This window comes from Boleophthalmus pectinirostris, unplaced genomic scaffold (assembly GCF_026225935.1).
Source record: "Boleophthalmus pectinirostris isolate CB_2022bp ecotype Guang Dong unplaced genomic scaffold, ASM2622593v1 HiC_scaffold_8, whole genome shotgun sequence".
Lineage (NCBI taxonomy): Eukaryota > Metazoa > Chordata > Actinopteri > Gobiiformes > Gobiidae > Boleophthalmus > Boleophthalmus pectinirostris.
The window spans coordinates 824536-849213 of record NW_026571515.1 but is presented as its reverse complement, the minus strand read 5'-3'; the positions used below and the strand labels follow the sequence as shown (position 1 = coordinate 849213).

Genomic DNA, 24678 nt, shown 5'->3' with positions numbered 1-24678 from the left:
GTGAGGTTGTGGTTGTTGTGAGGTTGCTGTTGTTGTGAGGTTGTGGTTGTTGTGAGGTTGTGGTTGTTGTGAGGTTGCTGTTGTTGTGAGGTTGTGGTTGTTGTGAGGTTGTGGTTGTTGTGAGGTTGCTGGTTGTTGTGAGGTTGTGGTTGTTGTGAGTTGTTGTGAGGTTGTGGTTGTTGTGAGGTTGTGGTTGTTGTGAGGTTGTTGTGAGGTTGCTGTTGTTGTGAGGTTGCTGTTGTTGTGAGGTTGTGGTTGTTGTGAGGTTGCCTGTTGTTGTGAGGTTGTGGTTGTTGTGAGGTTGCGTTGTTGTGAGGTTGTTGTGAGGTTGTGGTTGTTGTGAGGTTTGTGTGTTGTGAGGTTGTTGTGAGTTGTTGTGAGGTGAGGTTGTGGTTGTTGTGAGGTTGCTGTTGTTGTGAGGTTGCTGTTGTTGTGAGGTTGCTGTTGTTGTGAGGTTGCGGTTGTTGTGAGGTTGCTGTTGTTGTGAGTTGTTGTGAGGTTGTTGTTGTGAGTTGTTGTGAGGTTGCTGTTGTTGTGAGGTTGTGGTTGTTGTGAGGTTGTGGTTGTTGTGAGGTTGCTGTTGTTGTGAGGTTGTGGTTGTTGTGAGGTTGTGTTGTTGTGAGGTTGTTGTTGTGAGGTTGTGGTTGTTGTGAGGTTGCTGTTGTTGTGAGGTTGTTGTGAGGTTGCTGTTGTTGTGAGGTTGTGGTTGTTGTGAGGTTGTGGTTGTTGTGAGGTTGTTGTTGTGAGGTTGCTGTTGTTGTGAGTTGTTGTGAGTTGTTGGTTGTTGTGAGTTGTTGTGAGGTTGTGAGGTTGTTGTGAGGTTGTGGTTGTTGTGAGGTTCCTGTTGTTGTGAGGTTGCTGTTGTTGTGAGGTTGTGGTTGTTGTGAGGTTGTGGTTGTTTGTTGTGTTGTTGTGAGGTTGCTGTTGTTGTGAGGTTGTGGTTGTTGTGAGGTTGCTGTTGTTGTGAGGTTGTGGTTGTTGTGAGGTTGTGTTGTTGTGAGGTTGGTTGTGTGTTGTGTTGTTGTGAGTTGTTGTGGTTGTTGTGAGTTGTTGTGAGTTGTTGTGTGTTGTTGTGAGTTGTTGTGGTTGTTGTGAGTTGTTTGTGGTTGTTGTGAGGTTGGTTGTGTTGTTGTGAGGTTGCTGTTGTTGTGAGTTGTTGTGAGGTTGTTGTGAGGTTGCTGGTTGTTGTGAGTTGTTGTGGTTGTTGTGAGGTTGTGTTGTTGTGGTTGTTTGTGGTTGTTGTGAGGTTGTGGTTGTTGTGTTGTGAGGTTGTGGTTGTTGTGAGGTTGTGGTTGTTGTGAGGTTGTGGTTGTTGTGAGGTTGTGGTTGTTGTGAGGTTGTGGTTGTTGTGAGGTTGCTGTTGTGAGGTTGCTGTTGTTGTGAGGTTGTGGTTGTTGTGAGGTTGTGGTTGTTGTGAGGTTCCTGTCGTTGTGAGGTTGTGGTTGTTGTGAGGTTCCTGTCGTTGTTCTCCAGATCGCGTCGGAAGCCTCTCGCTGTGAGGAGCACCTGGTGGAGGCCGTGGGGCGTCTGGGGGCTCTGGGGCAGGAGATCAACCTCCTGAAGACCAAACGTGCTAAGAACAGCATGGAGGCGGCGCGCGCCGAGGAGACGGCCACCATGGCCCGAGACAAGGCCAACGAGGCCAAGCAGGTACGTCAGATGCCCTCCCATGTTCCTCCAGTTCTTCTGTGGTTCTTCTGTGGTTCTTCTGTGGTTCTTCTGTGGTTCTTCTGTGGTTCTTCTCTGTGGTTCTTCTGTGGTTCTTCTGTGGTTCTTCTCTGTGGTTCTTCTCTGTGGTTCTTCTGTGGTTCTTCTGTGGTTCTTCTGTGGTTCTTCTGTGGTTCTTCTGTGGTTCTTCTGTGGTTCTTCTGTGGTTCTTCTGTGTTCTTCTCTGTGGTTCTTCTCTGTGGGTTCTTCTCTGTGGTTCTTCTCTGTGGTTCTTCTCTGTGGTTCTTCTGTGGTTCTTCTGTGGTTCTTCTGTGGTTCTTCTGTGGTTCTTCTGTGGTTCTTCTCTGTGGTTCTTCTGTGGTTCTGTGGTTTCTTCTGTGGTTCTGTGGTTCTTCTGTGGTTCTGTGGTTCTCTGTGGTTCTTCTGTGGTTCTGTGGTTCTTCTGTGGTTCTTCTCTGTGGTTCTTCTGTGGTTCTTCTGTGTGTGGTTTCTTCTCTGTGGTTCTGTGGTTCTCTGTGGTTCTCCTGTGTGTGGTTCTCTGTGGTTCTTCTGTGGTTCTCCTGTGGTTCTTCTGTGGTTCTTCTGTCTGTGGTTTCTGTGGTTCTTCTGTGGTTCTGTGGTTCTCTGTGGTTCTTCTCTGTGGTTCTGTCTGGTTCTTCTGTGGTTCTTCTGTGGTTCTTCTGTGGTTCTTTCTGTGGTTCTCTCTGTTGGTTCTTCTGTGGTTTCTGTGTTCTCTGTGGTTCTGTGGTTCTCCTGTGGTTCTTCTCTGTGGTTCTTCTGTGGTTCTTCTGTGGTTCTCCTGTGGTTCTTCTGTGGTTCTTCTCTGTGGTTCTTCTGTGGTTCTTCTCTGTGGTTCTCCTGTGGTTCTTCTGTGGTTCTTCTGGTTCTCTGTGTTCTTCTGTGGTTCTGTGGTTCTTCTGTGGTTCTTCTGTGGTTCTTCTGTGGTTCTCCTGTGGTTCTCCTGTGGTTCTTCTGTGGTTCTCCTGTGGTTCTTCTGTGGTTCTTCTGTGGTTCTCCTGTGTTCTCAGTCTGTTCTCCTGTGTGTGGTCAGATCTTGGACGGGCAGCTCACAGATAAATACCACGAGGTCCAGCAGAGGGTCGACACTAAAGCCAAGGCCGTGCTGGAGGCCAAGAGGAAAGCCGAGAGTCTGAGGGAGGAGGCCAAAACGCTGCTGCAGGACGCACAGGCCAAACTCAGCCGACTCGCAGGTTTGTACCAGACCAGGACTAAACCAGGACTAAACCAGGACTAAACCAGGACTAAACCAGGACTAAACCAGGACTGAAAACCAGGACTAAACCAGGACTGAACCAGGACTGAACCAGGACTAAACCAGGACTAAACAGGACTGAACCAGGACTGAAACCAGGACTGAACCAGGACTAAACCAGGACTAAACCAGGACTGAACCAGGACTGAACCCAGGACTAAACCAGGACTAAACCAGGACTAAACCAGGACTAAACCAGGACTAAACCAGGACTTAAACCAGGACTGAACCAGGACTGAACCAGGTCTAAACCAGGACTAAACCAGGACTAAACCAGGACTGAACCAGGACTAAACCAGGTCTAAACCAGGACTAAACCAGGACTAAACCAGGACTGAACCAGGACTGAACCAGGACTAAACCAGGACTAAACCAGGAAACCAGGACTAAACCAGGTCTAAACCAGGACTAAAACCAGGAACTAAACCAGGACTAAAACCAGGACTAAAACCAGGACTAAACCAGGGACTAAACCAGGACTAAACCAGGACAGGAACCAGGACTGAACCAGGACTAAACCAGGACTAAACCAGGACTAAACCAAGGTCTAAACCAGGACTAAACCAGGACTAAACCAGGACTAAACCAGGACTAAACCAGGAAACTGAAACCAGGACTGAACCAGGACTAAACCAGGACTGACTGAACCAGACTAAACCAGACTAAACCAGGGACTAAACCAGGACTGAACCAGGACTAAACCAGGACTAAACCAGGTCTAAACCAGGACTAAACCAGGACTAAACCAGGACCTAAACCAGGACTAAACCAGGTCTAAACCAGGACTAAACCAGGATTAAACCAGGACTAAAACAGGTCTAAACCAGGACTAAACAAGGACTAAACCAGGTCTAAACCAGGTCTAAACTGAGTCTAAACCAGGACTAAACCAGAACTGAACGAGGACTGAACCAGGTCTATACCAGGTCTAAACCAAGACTAAACCAGGACTAAACCAGGACCTTTGTCCCAAAACCGAGAATGTCCCAGTTTTGATTTTAAAGTCTGGTCACTCTAAGAACATCCCAGTGAGTTTGAGGTTCTGTGACGTTCTTGTTCTTGTTCTTGTTCTTGTTCCTGTGGCAGAACTGGAGCAGAACTATGAGGAGAACCAGAAGAAGCTGGAGGGAAAAGCTCGACAACTGGACGGGTTAGAAGATAAAATGAAAACCATCCTCCAGGAAATCAACAGACAAATCCAGATCTACAACACCTGCCAATAAACCGGGACTAGACCAGGACTAGACCAGGACTAGACCAGGACTAGACCGGGACTAGACCAGGACTAGACCAGGACTAGACCAGGACTGAACCGGGACTGAACCGGACTGAACCGGGACTAGAACACAGACCTACTGATTTTTTCTAATGCTTTAATTTAAACTTCCAAAGACACAAATTTAATTTTTTTTTTAAGTCACAAATTTAATACAAAAAGACACAAATTAAATTAAAAAGTCACAAATTTAATACAAAAAGACACAAATTTAATAAAAAAGTCACAAATTTAATACAGAAAGACACAAATTTAATTAAAAAGTCACAAATTTAATACAAAAAGTCACAAATTTAATAAAAAAGTCATTAATTTAATGCAAAAAGTCACAAATTTAATACAAAAAGACACAAATTTAATTAAAAAGTCACAAATTTAATACAAAAAGACACAAATTTAATTAAAAAGTCACAAATTGAATACAGAAAGACACAAATTTAAATTAAAAAAAAAGTCACAAATTTAATACTCAGAGACAAAAATTTAATAAAAAAGTCACAAATTTAATACAAAAAGACACAAATTTAATAAAAAGTCACAAATTTAATACAAAAAGACACAAATTTAATTAAAAAGTCACAAATTTAATACAAAAAGACACAAATTTAATTAAAAAGTCACAAATTGAATACAGAAAGACACAAATTTAATAAAAAAAAAAGTCACAAATTTAATACTGAGAGACAAAAATTTAATAAAAAAGTCACAAATTTAATACAAAAAGACAAAAATTTTAATAAAAAGTCACAAATTTAATACAAAAAGACACAAATTTAATTAAAAAATCACAAATTTCATACAAAAAGATCCAAATTTAATTAAAAAAGTCACAAATTTGAATAAAAAAAAAGTCACAAATTTAATACAAAAAGTCACAAATTTAAATCATAAACGTTTCAGTCCCGTGTTGATCTGGACTCTGATGACCTCATGTTTAATCAGTCCAATGTTCCAGGGTGAAGCTTTAAATCTGTTTGTTGCATGAAGCCAAAAGAATCGTCCTGTTTCTGTTTTGTATTTTACTCCACGTTTTTATATTTGTGCATGAAAATTAAAACCACCAAAGAGTTTGTCTGTTTCACCGTTTCTGTTTCCTTTGAATTAAAGTTGATGAACCACGAGCTCGTCCAGACTCCGCCTCTGTGCAACGACACCACGACGTAAAGCCGCACTCTGTCACTTTTTAAGACAAAAACACACACGTCTTTTCAGTGTTGGGAAGTGACTTTTCAAATGTAATCCCCTACAGATTACAGATTACACTCCCCAAAATGTAGTTTGTAACGTAATCCATTAAATTACTTAAAGTGAGTAATGTAATCTGATTACTTTGGATTACTTGATTTGTTGTAGAGAAACAAAGACGAGGAAATCTTCACATAAGAAGTTTTGTCTGATAAAAGAAAATAAAAAGTCCAAACTTTACTGAACCAAATTAAAAATATTATTGATAGAAAACGAAGAAACACGTCCACACAGCAGGATTTAGTCCTGGTTTAGTCCTGGTTTAGACCTGGTTTAGATCTAGTTTAGACCTGGTTTTAGTCCTGGTTTAGTCTTGGTTTATACCCAGTTATAGTCCTGGTTTAGTCCTAGTTTAGTCCAGTTTATAGTCCTGGTTTAGTCCTAGTTTAGTCCTGATTTAGTTTTAGTCCTGGTTTAGTCCTGGTTTAGTCCTGGTTTAGTCCTGGTTTAGTCCTAGTTTAGTCCAGTTATAGTCCTGGTTTAGTCCTAGTTTAGTCCAGTTTTAGTCCTGGTTTAGTCCTAGTTTAGTCCTGATTTAGTCCTGGTTTAGTCCTGGTTTAGTCCTGGTTTAGTCCTGGTTTAGTTTAGTCCTGGTTTAGTCCTGGTTTAGTCCTGGTTTAGTCCTGGTTTAGTCCTGGTTTAGTCCTGGTTTAGTGTCCGGCAGTGAGCGCAGAATCACCAAAAAATATTTTTTTTTTAAAAAGGGATACAGCCTGAAATGTGAAAACAGTAAAATCCCTCTGTGTAATCCATTTATTTCAACAAAGTAACTGTAATCCAATTACTACTCATTGAAACAGTAACTGTAACTGAATACAGTTACTCATCATTTGTACTCTGATTACTCTGGTACATGTAATCTGTTACTCCCCGACACTGTGTCGTTTCTGTGTGTGTTTATGGAACTGAAAAACTCGTGAACAGGTTTGAATCTCCACAAACTCGTCCTGCTCATCTCCACAGAAATGTTGTTGCTTTGGTGATAATATTCCACACTTTGGCATTAAACGGATCTATCTCCAGGAGGAAGTTTGGGTTTAACTTTTGCACACTGTACGTTAAATTACACTTTAACTCTCAGGCGTGTGTAAAGTCCTTCAGTCATTCAGGTAGAATCCACTGCAAAAAGATAAAAAGTTTATCTGGTTGAATCTGTTTTTCAGCTCCTCCAAACTGTTTCTTCAGTTCTGGTCAGACTCTGGTTCCTTTTATCTGTCTGAAGGAGGAGCTAACTACACTGAAACTCCTCTGAAACTAACACACACATTTGTTTACAATTTCTGTTTGTTAGTTCCGTCTATTGAACTGCACTGAGTGTGTGGAAATATCAGAAGAATCAGTCAGTCAATATGTCCCCACATGTGTGGTTCACGTGTAATTATCATATTATAATGTTAGTATTAAAAACAAACAAGTAAAATAAACGACTAAAGTTGTTGAACATGTGTGGAAATACGTACCGGCGATGCAACCTCAAAATAAAATAAAAAATGACCGACTCAGAAAGCAACTGTGTGCCGCCATGTCTGCTGTTCACAGCCGTCACTACTGTTCAATAAAGTTTGATTCGGTGCGTGCAGTTTCAAAGGTGTCCACTAGATGACGCCAGACACAAGCGAAACGTAAGAATTATTAAGACAAGTGAATTATACATTTAAACATTTTTAAACGACTTTTTATGTATAACAGAACATTGAGAACAGATCAACAGGCCGAACTAACAAACACAAACTGTAAACGTGTGTGTGTTAGTGTGTGTGTGTTATGTGTGTGTGTGTGTTAGTGTGTGTGTGTGTTAGTGTGTGTGTGTAGTGTGTGTGTGTGTGTGTGTGTTAGTGTGTGTGTGTGTGTGTGTGTGTGTGTGTGTGTGTGTGTGTGTGTGTGTGTGTGTGTTAGTGTGTGTGTGTGTGTGTGTGTGTGTTAGTGTGTGTGTGTGTGTTAGTGTGTGTGTGTGTGTGTGTGTGTGTGTTAGTGTGTGTGTGTTAGTGTGTGTGTGTGTGTGTGTGTGTGTTATGTGTGTGTGTGTGTGTGTGTGTGTGTTAGTGTGTGTGTGTGTGTGTGTGTGTGTGTGTGTTAGTGTGTGTGTGTGTGTGTGTTAGTGTGTGTGTGTGTGTGTGTGTTAGTGTGTGTGTGTGTGTGTGTGTGTGTGTGTGTGTTAGTGTGTGTGTGTGTGTGTGTTAGTGTGTGTGTGTGTGTGTGTGTGTTAGTGTGTGTGTGTGTGTGTGTGTTAGTGTGTGTGTGTGTGTGTTAGTGTGTGTGTGTTAGTGTGTGTGTGTGTGTGTGTGTGTGTTAGTGTGTGTGTGTGTGTGTGTGTGTGTGTGTGTGTGTTATGTGTGTGTGTGTGTGTGTGTGTGTGTTAGTGTGTGTGTGTGTGTGTGTTAGTGTGTGTGTGTGTGTGTGTGTTAGTGTGTGTGTGTGTGTGTGTGTGTGTGTGTGTTAGTGTGTGTGTGTGTGTGTGTGTGTGTGTGTGTGTGTGTGTGTTAGTGTGTGTGTGTGTGTGTGTTAATGTGTGTGTGTGTGTGTGTGTGTGTTAGTGTGTGTGTGTGTGTTAGTGTGTGTTAGTGTGTGTGTTAGTGTGTTAGTGTGTGTGTTAGTGTGAGTGCAGTGAGCGCCCCCTGCAGGCAGATATAAGACAGAGTCACCAGAGTCTGACCAGAATTGAAAAAGCAGCTCAGACAAGAAACTGATTCAACCAAATCAACTTTAGTCCAGTGACTAATTAAATTTCTCCTTGTTTTTGTTTACGTCACTGTTTTGTCTCGGCTCCTGCAGTACCTGGAGCGGCCACTAGAGGGGGCGGGGCTGATCCAGAGGGGGCGGGGCTTATCCAGGTTTATTATAGATCCATGATTCATAAAAACTTATAAACACTCTGTGACACGAGAGTCAAACTCAAACTGACAGAGAACAAAACTAAAAACTGGGACTAAGTCGTGGACCAAACTAAATATTTATTGAAACATTTCAACATCATCAGCATGTTTAAGTAATGTAAACCTTTTCTTATTACAATAAATGTTTAATAACAGTTTTGCTTAAACACTAAATCCAGAACAAACAGAATATAAAATAATAACAACATTTTAAATAAATCATGTCTCTATTGTCTGTCTGTGTGCGGCGGCAGCTCTGATACATGTTTGATTTCACAGGACAAATATAATTACACTACTCACAATAAGTCAGGGATATTGTGAGAGCGTCAGTGAATGTCATACATATGGTGTTTGGTTCACTTCGAAAATGTTTGGGATAGAGAGGCAACGGTATTGGGCTGGTAGACACACCTCATTTTGGGTTTTTCATGTAACAGTCTCACTGTGGACAGTGTGTCTTACATACTGGAGCTAAAAACCCTTTTCAATGTGGCATCAATTTCAACATTCTGTGGGTATAAAAAGCTGGTATTGTCAAGTCATTCCAAGTTCACAGTTCAAACAGCCGTGAACACACAACGTCACTTAACGGACGAGCAGCGCCACCGAGCCATAGTGCGCCTTCGGGTCGGTGGGAGGCAGTTAGATGTTGCTCGTGAACTTGGTGTGTCTCAAAGTGTCATCAGCAGACTTGCATCAACACACAGAACTACTGGCAGAGTTGGTGACGGACCCAGGAGAGGAGCCTCATGAGTGACAGTTCGCAACGATGACCAGTAACTAAGGACCTGTGCACTCAGACATCGTTATGCAACTGCCACTCAGCTGCAGGCTCGTTTACGAGATGTGAGGGGCACTAGGGTTTCCAGACAAACCATTTGAAACTTCACCACCGCTTTGGCTTGAACGCCAGACGACCGTTGCAGGTGACTCCACTGACATCAAGTCACCGCCGTGAACGTTTGCAGTGGACACAAGACCATGTGACCTGGACAATGCAGCAGTGTCCACCGTCCTGTTCACTGATGAGTGTCGGGTCACTTAGCACAGAAATGATGATCGTCAGTGTTGCTGGAGAAGGCGAGGTGAGCGATACACCGAGGTCAACATGGTCCTCAGGGTTCAGTTTGGTGGAGGAGGTGCAACAGTCTGGGCAGGCATCACCAGTCAGAGCAAAACAGATGTGGTTACTGTCGATGGCTCAGTCACTGCACGTTCTTACCTCAGAGACTTCACAGAACCCATCACCATCCCCAGTTCCACCAGCAAACCCCCAACTTTCTGTTCATGGATGATAATGCTCCACCACATCGTGCCAGAATTGTCACAGATCAACTTCAGGAAGTGGGAGTGTCTCACATGGTACGACCAGCACTGCCCCCTGACCTGAACCCCACAGAGCACGTCTGGGACCAGCTGAAGCAGAGACTGGACGATCATACCCCACCCCCACATGACCTGACAGAACCGTGTGTAGCACTGGTGCAAGAGTGGAACACATTGCCTCAGAACAACATCATGAGGTTTGTGAGGAGCATGAGACGTCGCTGTCAAGTTGTCAATGCGACAAATGGTGGAAACACCCACTACTGACATTGTTCATTTTTGTTACTTGGGGCTTTCCTTGTTATTGTCTAAATTTCTGGGGTAATAAATATTAAACTAATGAAAATGGTGTTTCTTCCCATTCATTATTAGTAATATGAAAGGGAACTTTTATTTATTTCATAAAAATTCAGACCAAATAGGAAAAGCACTCATGTAAAGAACAATATCCCTAACTTATTGTGAGTAGTGTATATCACGGGACAAAGTTTGACACGTCTGTTCAAGGATGTAAACAGGAGCCAGAGTCCAGCAGGGGGCGCTACACTCTGAGTCTCTGAGTGTCTGAGTGTCTGAGTCTGAGTCTCCTCCTCAAACCCCAAAGAAGAGACACGTGAACGCGCAGCCGGCACAGTGCGCGCTCCCGGAACAGGTGCACGAGGCGCGCGCCCCGAGCAGCGGCAGAAACAGAAACAACAGAAACACGAAGAGAAACACGAAGAAACACGGACAAATACACCGACATATGTGCGCTCTGTGGACCAGAACCGACCCGGAACACCTGCCTGACCCGGAGTAACCCGAACTGACCCGGACTGACCCGGACTAACCCGGACTCACCCGCGCCGACACCGGACATTTACCACAAGGACTCAACATGAACCTCCAGCCGCGGTCCAACCCGAGCCCGGGCTGAGGAACCGACACCCGGAGCACGGACCCGGAGCACGGACCCGGAGCACGGACCCGGAGCACGGACCCGGAGCAGAGTCCCGGGGAGAGCGCAGGAGAGACTCGGTGAGAGCGGGGCAGAGCAGGGCAGAGCAGCAGGAGAGTCCCGGGGAGAGCGCATCAGAGCGGGCAGAGCAGCAGGAGAGTCCCGGGGAGAGCGCATCAGAGCGGGGCAGAGCAGCAGGAGAGTCCCGGGGAGGAGCTGCGGCCTGCGACTCAGAGCGGCTCTCGGCCCCGGTGTGCCCCGCGCCGCACCGGCCTCTGCCCGGACCGGAGCTGCGCAGACCCACCCCCGTGAGTGAGAGCGTGTGTCCGGGTTCGGCGGGGTTCGGAGCCGCGGTTCGGGCCGATGTCACAGTTTTAATGTGAAAATGTCAAAGTGTTTTTATCCTCGAAGCTCCGCTAGCGTTAGCATGTAGCATGTAGCATGTAGCATATTAGCCGTTAACTCACACAGACACAGAGCGGCAGATCTCGCGTTGACTCCCGCCGTGTGTTGGAACGAATACGTCAACAAAGCCGCCATCTTGGTACAGGACTAACACTGCTGTACAGTCCAATTTTAGTACTTTTTTAGTCCTGGTTTAGACTTGGTTTAGACCTGATTTAGTCCTTGTTTAGACTAGGTTTAGGCCTTTTCAGTCCTGTTGAAATCAAGTTTAGACCTGGTGGTATAGACCATGTTTAGTTCTGGTTTAGTCCCAGTTTAGTCATGGTTAGGTCCTGGTTTTGTCCTGGGTTAGACTTGGTTCAGTCCTGTTTTAGTCCTTGTTTAGACCTGGTTTAGACCTGGTTTAATCCTGGTTTAGACCTGGTTCAGTCCTGGTTCAGTCCTGGTTCAGTCCTGGTTTAGTCCTGGTTTAGTCCTGGTTTAGTCCTGGTTTAGTCCTGGTTTAGTCCTGGTTTAGATTTATGAAGAACTTGACTTTAGCCCATGGAAGCCCCGCACCAAAATGGCGGCGGTATTAACGCTTCATCTACAGTTCTGTGTGTGATTAGCTTAGCGCCGCGTTAGCTCCAGGAAGAAACACTTAATCTCATTTAACCGCGACAAACACCGACAGAACCGGACCGAACCGGTGGGACCGGACCGGACGGGACCTTTTCCGTCCGCAGGTGCTCGGAGTTCGGGGCTGTGTTTGGACCGGGACACGGGACGGGCTCAGTGTTTCAGGGGCTAATGTTCCGGTCTAACGTTTGTTTTGTTTGGACTCGAGCCGCTTCCTGCTCCGAGACGGTACCAACAAACCCCCGAACCGACACAGAACCGACACAGAACCAGAGCCAGAACCAGAGCCAGAACCAGATCCAGAACTTTACACTTTATTTAAATCACTGTTAAATACAGTGTTGGGAAGGTGACTTTTAAAATGTGTTACAGATCTGCAGATTATATACAACAAAATGTAGTTTGTTTGTTTTTGTAGACCTGGTTCAGTCCTGGTTTAAGTCTTGGTTTAAGTCCTGTTTTAAGTCTTGGTGTAAGTCCTGTTTTAGAACATGTTTAGACCTGGTTTAGACCTGGTTTTGTCCTGGTTTGGTCCTGTTTTAGACCTGTTTTAGACCTGGTTTTAGACCTGGTTTTAGACCTGGTTTAGACCTGGTTTAGACCTGGTTTAGACCTGGTTTAGACCTGGTTTAGTCCTGTTTAGTCCTGGTTTAGTCCTGGTTTAGACCTGGTTTAGTCCTGTTTTAGACCTGGTTTAGACCTGGTTTAGTCCTGGTTTAGTCCTGGTTTAGACCTGGTTTAGTCCTGGTTTAGACCTGGTTTAGTCCTGGTTTAGGCCTGGTTTAGACCTGGTTTAGACCTGGTTTAGTCCTGAATACAGTTACTCATCATTAGTACTCTGATTACATAAGTCTGGTACTTGTAATCTGTTACTCCCAACACTGGTCAAATACTTCAAAATCATGTTTCGTTGTGTTTGTGTTTGTCGTGTGTTTCTCGTCTTTACCTTAAACCGCCTCTGGACCCGGCAACACCACAGTATTATTATTATTTTAATGATTTTTATTGTGTTTATTTGATTTAAATTCAGTTGTGACGTTGCTTTAGTGCAGATCTGACAAAACGAAAGTGTAAGAAACAGTAACGCGTGACAACAAACTGCAGCCATGTTGTTGTTGTTTTAGTGTTGGTTAATTATAACTCTGTTTCTTTTGTTTAGGGGGGACACCACACGTCCCCGTTTCACCGGGACAGTCCCAGTTCTGAGCCCGTGTCCCCCTGTCCCTGCACATTTATGCAAAACTATCGATTAGTCTCAGTTTTGTGCAAGAAATGTCTCAAGTGTCCCATTTTTGAACAATTTGAAACTTGACAACACTAAAAAGAGACATAAACTGTGATCTGTTGAGGTAAAATACAGAAAACCTGCTTAAAAAATGACCAAAACACAAAGAAAATGTGATTATACTGACTCACGTTAGTCATAAATGAGCCGAGAGCAGAACAATTGTCCTTAATTACACACTCGTTTCATAATTTTACCAACCACTACAAACCCAGTCCCAGTTTATTATCTTGAAAATTTGGTCACTCTACTTTAGACCTGATGTTACTGGATCCAGAGGCTGTTTTTTTATTATTACATTAATGACATTTATGTATTTATTTCACTTAAATTGTGACGATGCTTTTGTGTGAGCTGATAAAACGAAAGTGTAAGAAACAAACTAACAACTGTTACAGGCTGCAGCCGTGTTGTTTTAGTGTTGGTTAATTATAACAATTCAAAACTATTGATTAGTCCCAGTTTTGTGCAAGAAATGTTCTAAGTGTCCCTATTTTTGATCAATTTGAAACTTGACAACACTAAAAAGAGACATAAACTGTGATCTGTTGAGGTAAAATACAGAAAATCTGCTTAAAAACAACCAAAACACAAAGAAAATGTGTCTGTCCTGACTCACGTTAGTTATAAATGAGCCGAGAGCAGAACAATTGTCCTTAATTACACACTCGTTTTATAATTTTATTATTACCAGCCAGCACAAACCAGGGACGTCCCAGTTTATTATCTTGAAAATCTGGTCACTCTACCTTAGACTCTGATATTACTGGATCCAGAGGCTGTTTTTTTTTATTACATTAATGACATTTGTGTGTTTATTTGACCTAAATTTTATTGTGACAGTGCTTCAGTGTGATCTAACAAAACAAAAGTAGAAGAAACAAACTGTTATGGAAATGTCCCAGGTGTCTATTTTTGACCAATTTGATCCGTAACAACACTAAAAAGAGACATAAACTGTGATTTGTTGAGGTAAAATACAGAAAATCTGCTTCAAAACGACCAAGACACAAAGAAAATGTGACTGTCCTGACTCACATTAGTCATAAATGAAACAATTGTCCTTAATTACACACTCGTTTCATAATTTTATTATTATAAATCAGGGACGTCCCAGTTTTTTATCTTGAAAATCTGGTCGTTCTGCTTTTGTTGTTAAAGTTTAGTCTCATTGTTCCTGTTTAGTGTTTGAACATAAATCTTTATGAGGATTAAACAACAGCACAGTTTAAGAGTTTGAAGACAGAAATATTTCACTCTGTCTGTTTTTGTTAGACTTGGACAAACTTTATTGATCCACAAGGGAAATGATTTGCACACAGGAGTCACACGTCACAAAATAAAATGAAAACAAAGAGAAAAACACACAAATAATAATAATAAATTCTAAATTAATAGCAAAAAAAGAGCAAGAGACACGTGTCAAACAAAGGAATAATAGAAAAATAAGTCATAAAATATAGTAAGACAGAAAAGTGTTTTGGTGCTTGGTGTAAGTTTGGACAGTTTTTACTCAATAAAACCTCGTTACAGATTAAATCATAATAATGTAATGTAATAATTCTGTATTTTCACATTAATATGAACTGTACATGTCACAACAGACGAACAATCTGAATCCTGAAAGTAAATAAATCTGTTTATAGAGTTTATGCAGACGACTTCACAACCTCTGGAATTTTATTAGTTAAAAACAAGCCCCCAGGTTCCAAAATGGCCGCCCATTCAAGTCAATGGGCTGAGCTCAATGGTCGCATGATCCCAGATTAGCCCGGCGAGGTTCTTCCGGTGGCTGTGGGCCGACCGAGCATGCGCAGTAGTGCTCTTTTCTCCCACGGGCACACGCGAATGCACGCGAATGCACGCGACCACACGCACGGAGCGCGGGCTCGTGTATCACGTGATCGCTTTGACCAATCAGAGCGAGAGGAACGAGAGCGGAGCAGGAGCTAACGAATATAAAGCGTTTAAGGATTTTGAGCGAAAAAAAGTGCATGATCTAAAAATAGGTAAAAATCGCCACAAAATCCGACATTTTTGAAAGTTGTAGGTCCTGTCAGCCGAACACGAGCAGGTTGTGATTACGTTGCCTCTATGAGAAAAATCTTCTCGGCCCATGGGATTTTTTCGACTGTAGAACCACTGAGTGACACTACGACAACTCGAGGCAGATACAAGCAGCAACACTGTATCCAGTTATTTTAATAGATCCATGGTTAAAAAAGGATGTAACAATAATCAAAATCTATATTCTTGTCAAAAATATTGAAACTCAGACACTAATTGATCACAAAACTAGTACTGAAACTAGATCCTCGTTTATCACAGACCTGGATCCTAAAAAAATGTGTTTAGAACAATCTGGAATATCGTGTAAGAGCACAGAGACTAGTGACCTGGTTTAAGACCTGGTTTAGACCTGGTTTAGTCCTGGTTTAGTCCTGTTTTAGTCCTGGTTTAGTCCTGGTTTAGACCTGGTTTAGTCCTGGTTTAGACCTGGTTTAGTCCTGGTTTAGTCCTGGTTTAGTCCTGGTTTTAGACCTGGTTTAGTCCTGGTTTAGACCTGGTTTAGTCCTGGTTTAGACCTGGTTTAGTCCTGGTTTAGTCCTGTTTAGTCCTGGTTTAGACCTGGTTTTAGTCCTGTTTAGACCTGGTTTAGTCCTGGTTTAGACCTGGTTTAGTCCTGGTTTAGACCTGTTTAGACCTGGTTTAGACTGGTTTAGACGTGGTTTATTCCTGGTTTAGTCCTGGTTTTAGACCTGTTTAGTCCTGGTTTAGTCCTGGTTTAGTCCTGGTTTAGACCTGGTTTCGACCTGGTTTAGACCTGGTTTAGACCTGGTTTAGACCTGGTTTAGACCTGGTTTAGACCTGGTTTAGACCTGGTTTAGTCCTGGACCACTGAGGGATCACACAGACATAAGGCCACATGGGAATAGAAAAGAAAGTTCGACCATTTAATGTTGAAAATCCCAGGAGATCGTCTAAACAAAGAGGTTTTTATTTTCATTGCAGAATCAGAATCGGTATCGAGTATCGAGTATCAAGTATCGAGTCTGATCCTTAGTTTGTAATTTTAGACTAGATTGCAGATTCTGTTGGATTCCGTACATGTTGTGATGTTGTGTTTGTTGCCAGGTCCTTTCCCGTCCCTCCTGATTCCGCGCTGGGAAAGTCCTCACCCGAATCATCGCCAAAATAGCCGGGCCGAGCAGGAAGAGGCAACCCTCCGATTCAGAGCCCAGCAGCGGAAGTGAGAGCGGCGACGGGCGGCCCGTGAGCGCCAAGTGCCCCAAGATGGACGCCAGCGCAGGAGGAGGAGGAGGTACCACCAATGCACCTGCAGCACCTGACGCACCCGCCACACCTGCCACACCTGCCACACCTGCCCCCACCCCTGCCACACCCACTGCGCCACACCTCCCCACCCCCGCCACACCCGCCACACCTCCCCCACTCCTGCCGCCACACCTGCCACACCTCCCCCACCCTGCCTGCCACACCTGCCACACCCCCCCACCTCCCCCACCCGCCACGCCACACCGCCACACCTCCCCCACCCGCACCTGCCACACCACCCACACCTCCCCCACACCTGCCACCGCCACCCGCCACACCTCCCCCACCCCGCCGCACCCGCCACACCTGCCCCACACCGCCGCACCTGCCACACCTCCCACCTGCCGCACCGCCACACCTGACGCACCCGCCACAACCCGCCACACCACCACCTCTCCCACCTGCCGCACCCGCCACACCTGACCCACCCGCCGCACCTGCCACACCTCTCCCCACCTGCCGCACCCGCCACACCTGCCGCACCCGCCACACCGCCACCACCTCCCACCCCCGCACCGCACCTGCCACACCTGCCACACCTCCCCACCTGCCGCACCGCCACACCTGACGCACCACCTGCCGCACCTGCCACACCTCTCCCACCTGCCGCACCGCCACACCTGACGCACCCGCCGCACCTGCCCACACTCTCCCACCTGCCGCACCCGCCACACTGACGCACCCGCCACCCCGGCCACACCTCCGCAGCCGACGCACCTGCCACAACTGCCACAACTGCCGCACCCGCACACACCTGATGCACCTGCCGCACCCGCCACACCTGACGCACCTGCCACACCTGATGCACCTGCTACACCCGCCACACCTGATGCACCTGCCGCACTCGCCACACACCTGCCACACCCGCCACACCTGCCGCACCCGCCACACCTGCCACACCTGCCACACCTGCCCGAGTCTCCAGGGTCTGCGTCTGTGGAAAAGTGAAACCCCTGAAGAGTGACAGACGTTCAGAGGGACATAAACATACATGAACATTATCAGACTGTAAATCTAATGTTTTAATCATTGGATTTTGATCAAAGTTCACATTTTAAATACAAAATGACGTGAAGAGTCAAAGACAAACACAAGAGTTTGTACAGATCTGAAGTGCAGGTCGGACGTTTTTATGCTGATGAAGATTCTGTCGATATTTTGTTTTGTTTGTGGAGGAAATGGTGGTTTGTTCTAGGGATGGGCATGATTAATCGATTAATCAATAATTGATCATTAAGAATTTCATCGATTACGTTCATTTTAATGGACAAACTGAATGTATGTTTGTGTGTCGTGACCAAACAGGTGTGTACATGTGTCTCTGCATCAGAAGGAGCGAGACACAAACAGTGGGTCAGTCTGTAACGAACCGAAGCACAAATGTGGATTTAACCAGGATTTGTAGAAGAAATTCCACACTTTCCGTTGCGTTGGGACAAGTGTGAGTCCATGTGCACAGTGGATAAAGCAGCACATATGTTTCTGTGTCCAGTGGGAAAAAGTTTTTCCAGGTGAGAGTCGCTCAATGTGGATGACGAGGCCCCGCCCCCCTCCCCCCGTACGCTGTCCTGGTTTTGACAAACACAAATCTGGTCACACTGACCTGTATTCACCTGAGTCATGTCTTTTAATCCAACACAAGTTGAACCACATCAGCGACACAAGAGCTGGAGTTTTATCTTCACTTAGTTTATGTAAATTAGTGATGTGGTTTTAAGTTTTGTTTCTGTGAGATTTGAACAAAACTGAATTAAACACATTATAATGTCAAACAGCTGATGTGGATCTAGAGTCGTTATGTTTATATGTCGTAAAGTTGAATTTATTTATGCAGATTAGTGCAGATAATAATAATAATAATGATGATCATTTTAATATAAAAACGTTCATGATTAATTGATAATCGTTTGTTAATTCTTCCAACGATCGATTAAGAAAATTTCATCGAATGCCCGTCCCTAGTTTGTTCATCTTTTCACGTTTCTTTTCTTTTCACTTTATATTTTCTTCTCCGTCTGAGTTGCTGTGCTGTTGTTTGTCCTGCAGGGGGCAGTGGAGGAGGTCGGGCCCAGCACAGAGCCGGGCCCCTGGACCACAGCTCCAGCAAAAAGAAACAGAAAGATCGAGTGAACCAAGAAAGTCGAGAGGCCAAGAGAGCCACAGCCACCGAGCGGGTCATCGCAGAGGTCAAGAAAGGTACTGTCCACCACCAGGGGGCGACACACTGTACTGTCCACCACCAGGGGGCGACACACTGTACTGTCCACCACCAGGGGGCGTCACACTGTACTGTCCACCACCAGGGGGCGTCACACTGTACTGTCCACCACCAGGGGCGACACACTGTACTGTCCACCACCAGGGGGCACACACTGTACTGTCCACCACCAGGGGGCACACACTGTACTGTCCACCACCAGGGGGCGTCACACTGTACTGTCCACCACCAGGGGCGACACACTGTACTGTCCACCACCAGGGGGCACTACACTGTACTGTCCACCACCAGGGGGCGTCACACTGTACTGTCCACCAGGGGGTCACACTGTCCACCACCAGGGGCACACCTGTACTGTCCACCACCAGGGGCGTCACACTGTACTGTCCACACCAGGGGGGTCCACCACCAGGGGGCGTCACACTGTACTGTCCACCACCAGGGGGCGTCACACTGTACTGTCCACCACCAGGGGGCGTCACACTGTACTGTCCACCACCAGGGGGCGTCACACTGTACTGTCCACCACCAGGGGGCGTCACACTGTACTGTCCACCACCAGGGGCGACACACTGTACTGTCCACCACCAGGGGGCGTCACACTGTACTGTCCACCACCAGGGGCGCCACACTGTACTGTCCACCACCAGGGGGCACTACACTGTACTGTCCACCACCAGGGGGCGTCACACTGTACTGTCCACCACCAGGGGGCGACACACTGTACTGTCCACCACCAGGGGCGCACACTGTACTGTCCACCACCAGGGGGCGTCACACTGTACTGTCCACCAGGGGGCTGTCACACTGTACTGTCCACCACCAGGGGGCGTCACACTGTACTGTCCACACACCAGGGGGCGTCACACTGTACTGTCCACCACCAGGGGGCGACACACTGTACTGTCCACCACCAGGGGGCGTCACACTGTACTGTCCACCACCAGGGGGCCACACTGTACTGTCCACCACCAGGGGGTGTGAGAGTTTGAGCATTAGGGTCTGTTTACAGGAGAAACACTTGGGGGTAAAAACGACAAAATATTTGATGTGAAGTGTCTTTCGTTTAGACGTGACGGTGTTTTTGGAGATTAAAAATGCAAAAATCTGAAACCACCTCCAGACTGTAAAAGTTGAACAGGCTCCACCGTAGTGTTTCCGTCTACACTGACCAAGACGCAAAACTCTGGTCACATGTGCTCAGGTTGTGTACGAGTTTATGTCACATACAGGACACACAAACAAACATGTGTTGTGTGATAGTGTCACAGCATCACCGAGTGCCCTGACACACACAGTCCAATTCCACACACTTTTGCGTCACCGTGTGCAGCAGATTTCCTTCCGAAAACACTCGTCTAAACACAGAATAAAAAGTGAAGACGCGACGCCATTTTTGTGTTTTCTGTTCAGACCCTCAGCATGTAAACGAAGCCTGAGTGTGGAGTGTTTCTCATAGATTTTGTTCAGATTATAGTGGCACAAATTATTAAAATTTGAATCATTTCATTCAGTTTGTGGATCATAAATGTTACTGTTATTTTTTACCAGCGCCGTCTCTTTTTAAGTTAATAATCTATGATAAATAAGATCACACAGAGTAACAAAGTCACTTTCTGTTGTACAAATATAAAGTCCAGTTTATTTTCGACTGAGGAGCGTCCACAGTCTCCTGTGTTAAACACAAACAGTGAGCGCCGCTGTGTCACTGCAGGAAACAGATGATGTCACCACAGCTTAACATCCACCGTCATAAACACATCACATTTATTATTTATCAGTGTTTCTGGTAAAAGTCGGACTCAGAAGTGTATCTGAGGACCTTAGATTGTTATACACGTTTAGTTTTGCTTTTCACAAACAGGGTTTATATGCAGGTCTTTATCGGGGAGGGGATTATTTTTTCCAGAAACAGAAAATATTGTGGAGGCCAAAATGTTTAACTCAGTTCTGCAGAATATTAAATGTATATCTTTATAAAAACAGTAAATAACATTATTCTGACGAGCTGCTCAGACTGAGAAGAGTTTATGAAAAAGTGAAGCTGCCCAACAAAAAATGTCATAAAAAATACTCCTAAAATAAAAGTAGTGCAACTTTAGTCCATGTGTGAGATAAAATTATAGAATGTTTATTTTGTAATTCTAATGATGTTTAAAGTCCAGTCAGAGTCGACCAAAGGGCTCAGGTCTCGTCTGTTTAAAGCATTTTGTCCAAGTCTGGAGTTTTCACAATTCTGTATCCATCTGTTTAGTTGAGTGTCCTCAGAGCAAGAAGAAAAACTCATAAAACATGTAAAATACTCAAATAAGACAACTTATGCAAACTCACATCCTGCTGAAATTAATAATATTAATAATAATAATAATAATAATCATAATAATGTGTATGTGGAGGTGGAGATGAGCGGTTTCTCTGTGATCCAGACATGATCGTCTCTGAGCTCTGAGGACTTTGACACAGATGAGTTTCAGATCAGACGTGTGACGCTTGTGTGTTTCTTCCTCTGAGTCTGACCTTTGTTCTGGTCTTTAGTGTAACTTTACCTCTGCTCTGTCTCCTCCCTGTAAACCTCCTCCTGTGCTTTTGTGGCCCGTGTGTCTGCTGAGCGTTTGTGCAGTCAGAGTGTGGAGAGGCGTGTCTCGTTTCCTGCTCGTCCCTCCTCAGCTGGTCTCACCTTTCAATGACTCGTTTATGTGTCACCGATACTCAGGCCTATTTCCTCATAGTTTTCCTCAACAGAATTACTGCACAGAAAAAAACTAAACAGACGACTAAGAACAGAACAGAAGCTCTGACTAAATGTGCAGAAATGTTTGTAACTAATAATTAAATCCAGAAACACTGAAGCCTCTTTGGAACCAAGAAAAACATTTCAAATTCATTTTTCACTTTTTCAAAAAACAGAATATTTACAAACTCATCATCCAAGAAACACATCTGATTCAAATCCCAGAAGATTTATTATTTGGATCAATGTTTAGTCACAAAATTAAACTGTAAATAAACAAAATGAACAGCTCATCTGCTCCAATCCACTCAAATAAACACGATTTTTACTGAAGACAGTCCTGAGTCTCTCCTCCCCTCAGAAAGTCCCGACATTAAAAGATTTAAACAAACTCTTACAGTTTTAAAGACGATCACACCTGAACCTGGAGAAACCACAAACTCATGGGAGATTTTGTCCAGTGTTTTTGTAACTTGAAGACAAATTTAAAAATTGAAATCAAAATCTTACACAGAATATTTGCGTGGTTGGTTAAGCTCCACTGTGACCAGCAGAGGGCGGCAAACACAAGTTTATTGTGTGAAGGTCACTTTCCCAAACAGTTCTTTTTTTTTTAAGTTTTTTGAGTTATAATAATGTGTGAAATATGAAAACAGAGGCAACTAAAACATGTTTAAAATCCCAAACAAACCACAAACACAATCTCCTCTGTGTCGAGTCTGTGAGAGCTGAACGCACGGCATTATTTTGAAGTGTATGTCCTGTGTGTGTCTCTGTGTGTGTCTGTGTGTGTGTTTGTGTGTGTGTGTTCGGGACCAGCTGCAGAGGATCGTTTTCTCTGACCTTTCAGGCGTTCAGTCTGAGAGGAGCTGAGTCCAGTGGAGTTTACTGTGATTTTACTCGGAGCTCTTCACCATGAGGACGTCACTTTATTTCCTCACGCAGACTTTTCACAGACGAACCTGCGGCCTCGCTCCGACATGATTCCTGATGGTGCAGCCTGTTTAAACACTGTGCTCTGTGTGTGTGTGTGTGTTTGTTTGACGTGGAGATCTGCTGTTGTATGTTTGTTTTGGATTTCTTTCTGATTGTAACGAGCTTTGTAAGTTCTAGATTAGTCTTCCTTTCTCCTCATATCCCTGCAGCGTTTAACCCGGTGGTTTTGTTTCCATGGAGATTTTGACTGATAAGATTCAATTTTTTCTTAGCTTTTTTGAGTTTGTGCCAAGAGACAAATAATAATCGTACACACACTACATACACACTATAAACAACAGAAAAAAACATTTCTCGAAAAGGAGCTGGAAGAAGAAGAAAAAACTTACATTAACCAAAACCTGTTTATTACATAGTTTAAAAAATCTAAAATAATGTGGTCGTTTCTGTACAGTTATGACAAAACTTTATAAATATTTATAGATGTGTTTGTGACTGACCTGTTGTGTTGTTGTTGTTGCAGATGTGTTTGTGGACTGGAAGCAGAATGCCAGTGATGTGATTGTGCGTCTTCGTTGTGGAGACGGAGTCCAGAGCGCCGACGACGTGAGCAGCAGCTTCAGCGACACACACGCTCTCGTCAGCTTCCCCGGTCAGTACCACACCTGTACTGTACTACACCACACATGTACAACATGTTTACTACAATTATACTTCAACTGTACTGCAACTGAACCCTAACCTTAGTGTAACAAGTGTTTGCTTATTAATTAGGTAATAAAAGTGTAACGAATGTGTAATGATTGTAACTGTAATAACCATGTAGTAGCTGTGTTATGACCGTGTAATAACTGCTAATTACACATAATAGTCATAACACAAAGTTGAATGATCAGAAGATTCTAAGTAAGGCTACTGGAGGGCAGGGGCAGTAAATTGAGACATGGGATTAGTTGACAATTAATAAAGTGTATTATACAGGAAGAAAGTGACAAGAAAATATACAACAGCTGCAGCAACAAAAATCAAACAATTCAGTTAAATGTCCTTGCGAACTGGGTCTGGTTGCCCAGGGTGTAAACAGAGTCCAAACTACTTTAAAGTCCAGTATTATTATTTGAGGTTGTATGATGTCCATAAAGCGCGGTTGATTGAATGGTTATGTAGTGGAGGCAGCTGGAGTAGGTGGAGACAGACGACAGGCGATTAGCCTCCTACCAGACTGAAGCTCTCAAAAGGACAGTTCCTAGCTCGCCATCAATTTGAACCCAAGTTTGGGCACCAGGCCTGTGTGCACATTAACAAAAGGCCTCTTAGAACATATTTACAGTTAGCATTAGCATTGACATTAACATTACAAGAGTTCATAAGTGAATCAGTTACAAGATACAACTAATCATGTGGAGTACATGTTAGCATTAGCATGCTAGCTGTTAGCATGCTAATGCTAAGCTAACATGGACATATGCTACATAAAGCAAGACATAGGGCCCTGACAAAATGGCTGACCTTAGCATTAGCATGCTAGCTCTAGCATTAGCACTAGCATACAAAGCCACAACAACAAAAAGCCATTAAATAAATCAATAAATAGTGTTCACTTCTAACTTACCAGTTCAGTAGTGTTTTAGTGTATTGAAAGCACACGTGACAATGTTGCATAACGGGTCTGGTTCTAAAAGATGTGAATGGTGAAGTTAAAAAATGGGAACATGAGAATTTGAAATGAAACAGTGTAGATGTACTGACCTTCAAGCTCTGTCCCCTGGCTCCTCTCCCACACAACTGAGGAGAGAGAAGTCAGGACCTTATATACTCTGACTGGGGATGTGTGATTGGATAATTGGTGAAATGGGCGGTGTGATGGGTGGTGACAAATCATGTGGAGAGGGGAAAACCTGGGTTGGATCTGGATAAGGGAATTGAACTTTACCCTGGTTACATTAGTGCAATACAATCTTACTACACCTGTCCCTGTGCCCTGTGCCCTTGTGTCCTTGGTGTCCTTGTGCCCTCTTGTCCTTGTGCCCTCGTGCCCTTCTGTCCTTGTGCCCTTGTGCAATTGTGTCCTTGTGTGCTTGCGTCCTTGCATCCTTGCGCCCTTATGTCCTTGCGTCCTTGCATCCTTGCGCCCTTATGTCTTTGTGTCCTTGTGCCCTTATGTCCTTGTCCTTGCGCCCTTATGTCCTTGCGTCCTTGTGTCCTTGCGCCCTTATGTCCTTGTGTCCTTGCGGGCTTGTGTCCTTGCGCCCTGATGTTCTTGTGTCCTTGCGTCTTTGTGTCCTTGTGTCCTTGCGTCCTTGCACCCTTATGTCCTTATGTCCTTGCGTCCTTGTGTCCTTATACCCTTATGTCCTTGGTTCCTTGTGTCACTCTGTCCTGTTGTGTTTCAGATGGGCGTGAGTGGAGCTGCCTCCTGCAGGAGGAGATTGAAGCTTCGTGCAGCAGAGTCCAGTACAAAGAGAAGACCGGACTCCTGCACCTCGTCCTGCACAAGAAGATCCCCTTCCACATCTGGCCCTCACTCATGGTACAAACATCTGCTCTA

At 44.5% G+C, this 24678-nt stretch overlaps 2 protein-coding genes across 2 annotated transcripts in view; both read left to right on the top strand.

Moving 5' to 3' along the window:
• lamb2 (laminin, beta 2 (laminin S)) overlaps positions 1–4945 on the top strand; it is an 82806-nt gene extending 77861 nt beyond the window's left edge. The window contains exons 33-35 of the mRNA XM_055166436.1: positions 1474–1650; positions 2720–2879; positions 4028–4945. Of these exons, the coding sequence (XP_055022411.1) occupies positions 1474–1650; positions 2720–2879; positions 4028–4164 (474 nt within the window). The 3' untranslated portion in view covers positions 4165–4945. The remainder of the gene's footprint in view (positions 1–1473; positions 1651–2719; positions 2880–4027) is intronic.
• Positions 4946–10275: 5330 nt separating this feature from the next.
• usp19 (ubiquitin specific peptidase 19) overlaps positions 10276–24678 on the top strand; it is a 50130-nt gene continuing 35727 nt past the window's right edge. Inside the window, 5 exon segments of the mRNA XM_055166462.1 lie at positions 10276–10909; positions 16045–16231; positions 18292–18441; positions 22654–22782; positions 24524–24660. Coding sequence (XP_055022437.1) covers positions 16204–16231; positions 18292–18441; positions 22654–22782; positions 24524–24660 — 444 coding nt within the window. The 5' untranslated portion in view covers positions 10276–10909; positions 16045–16203.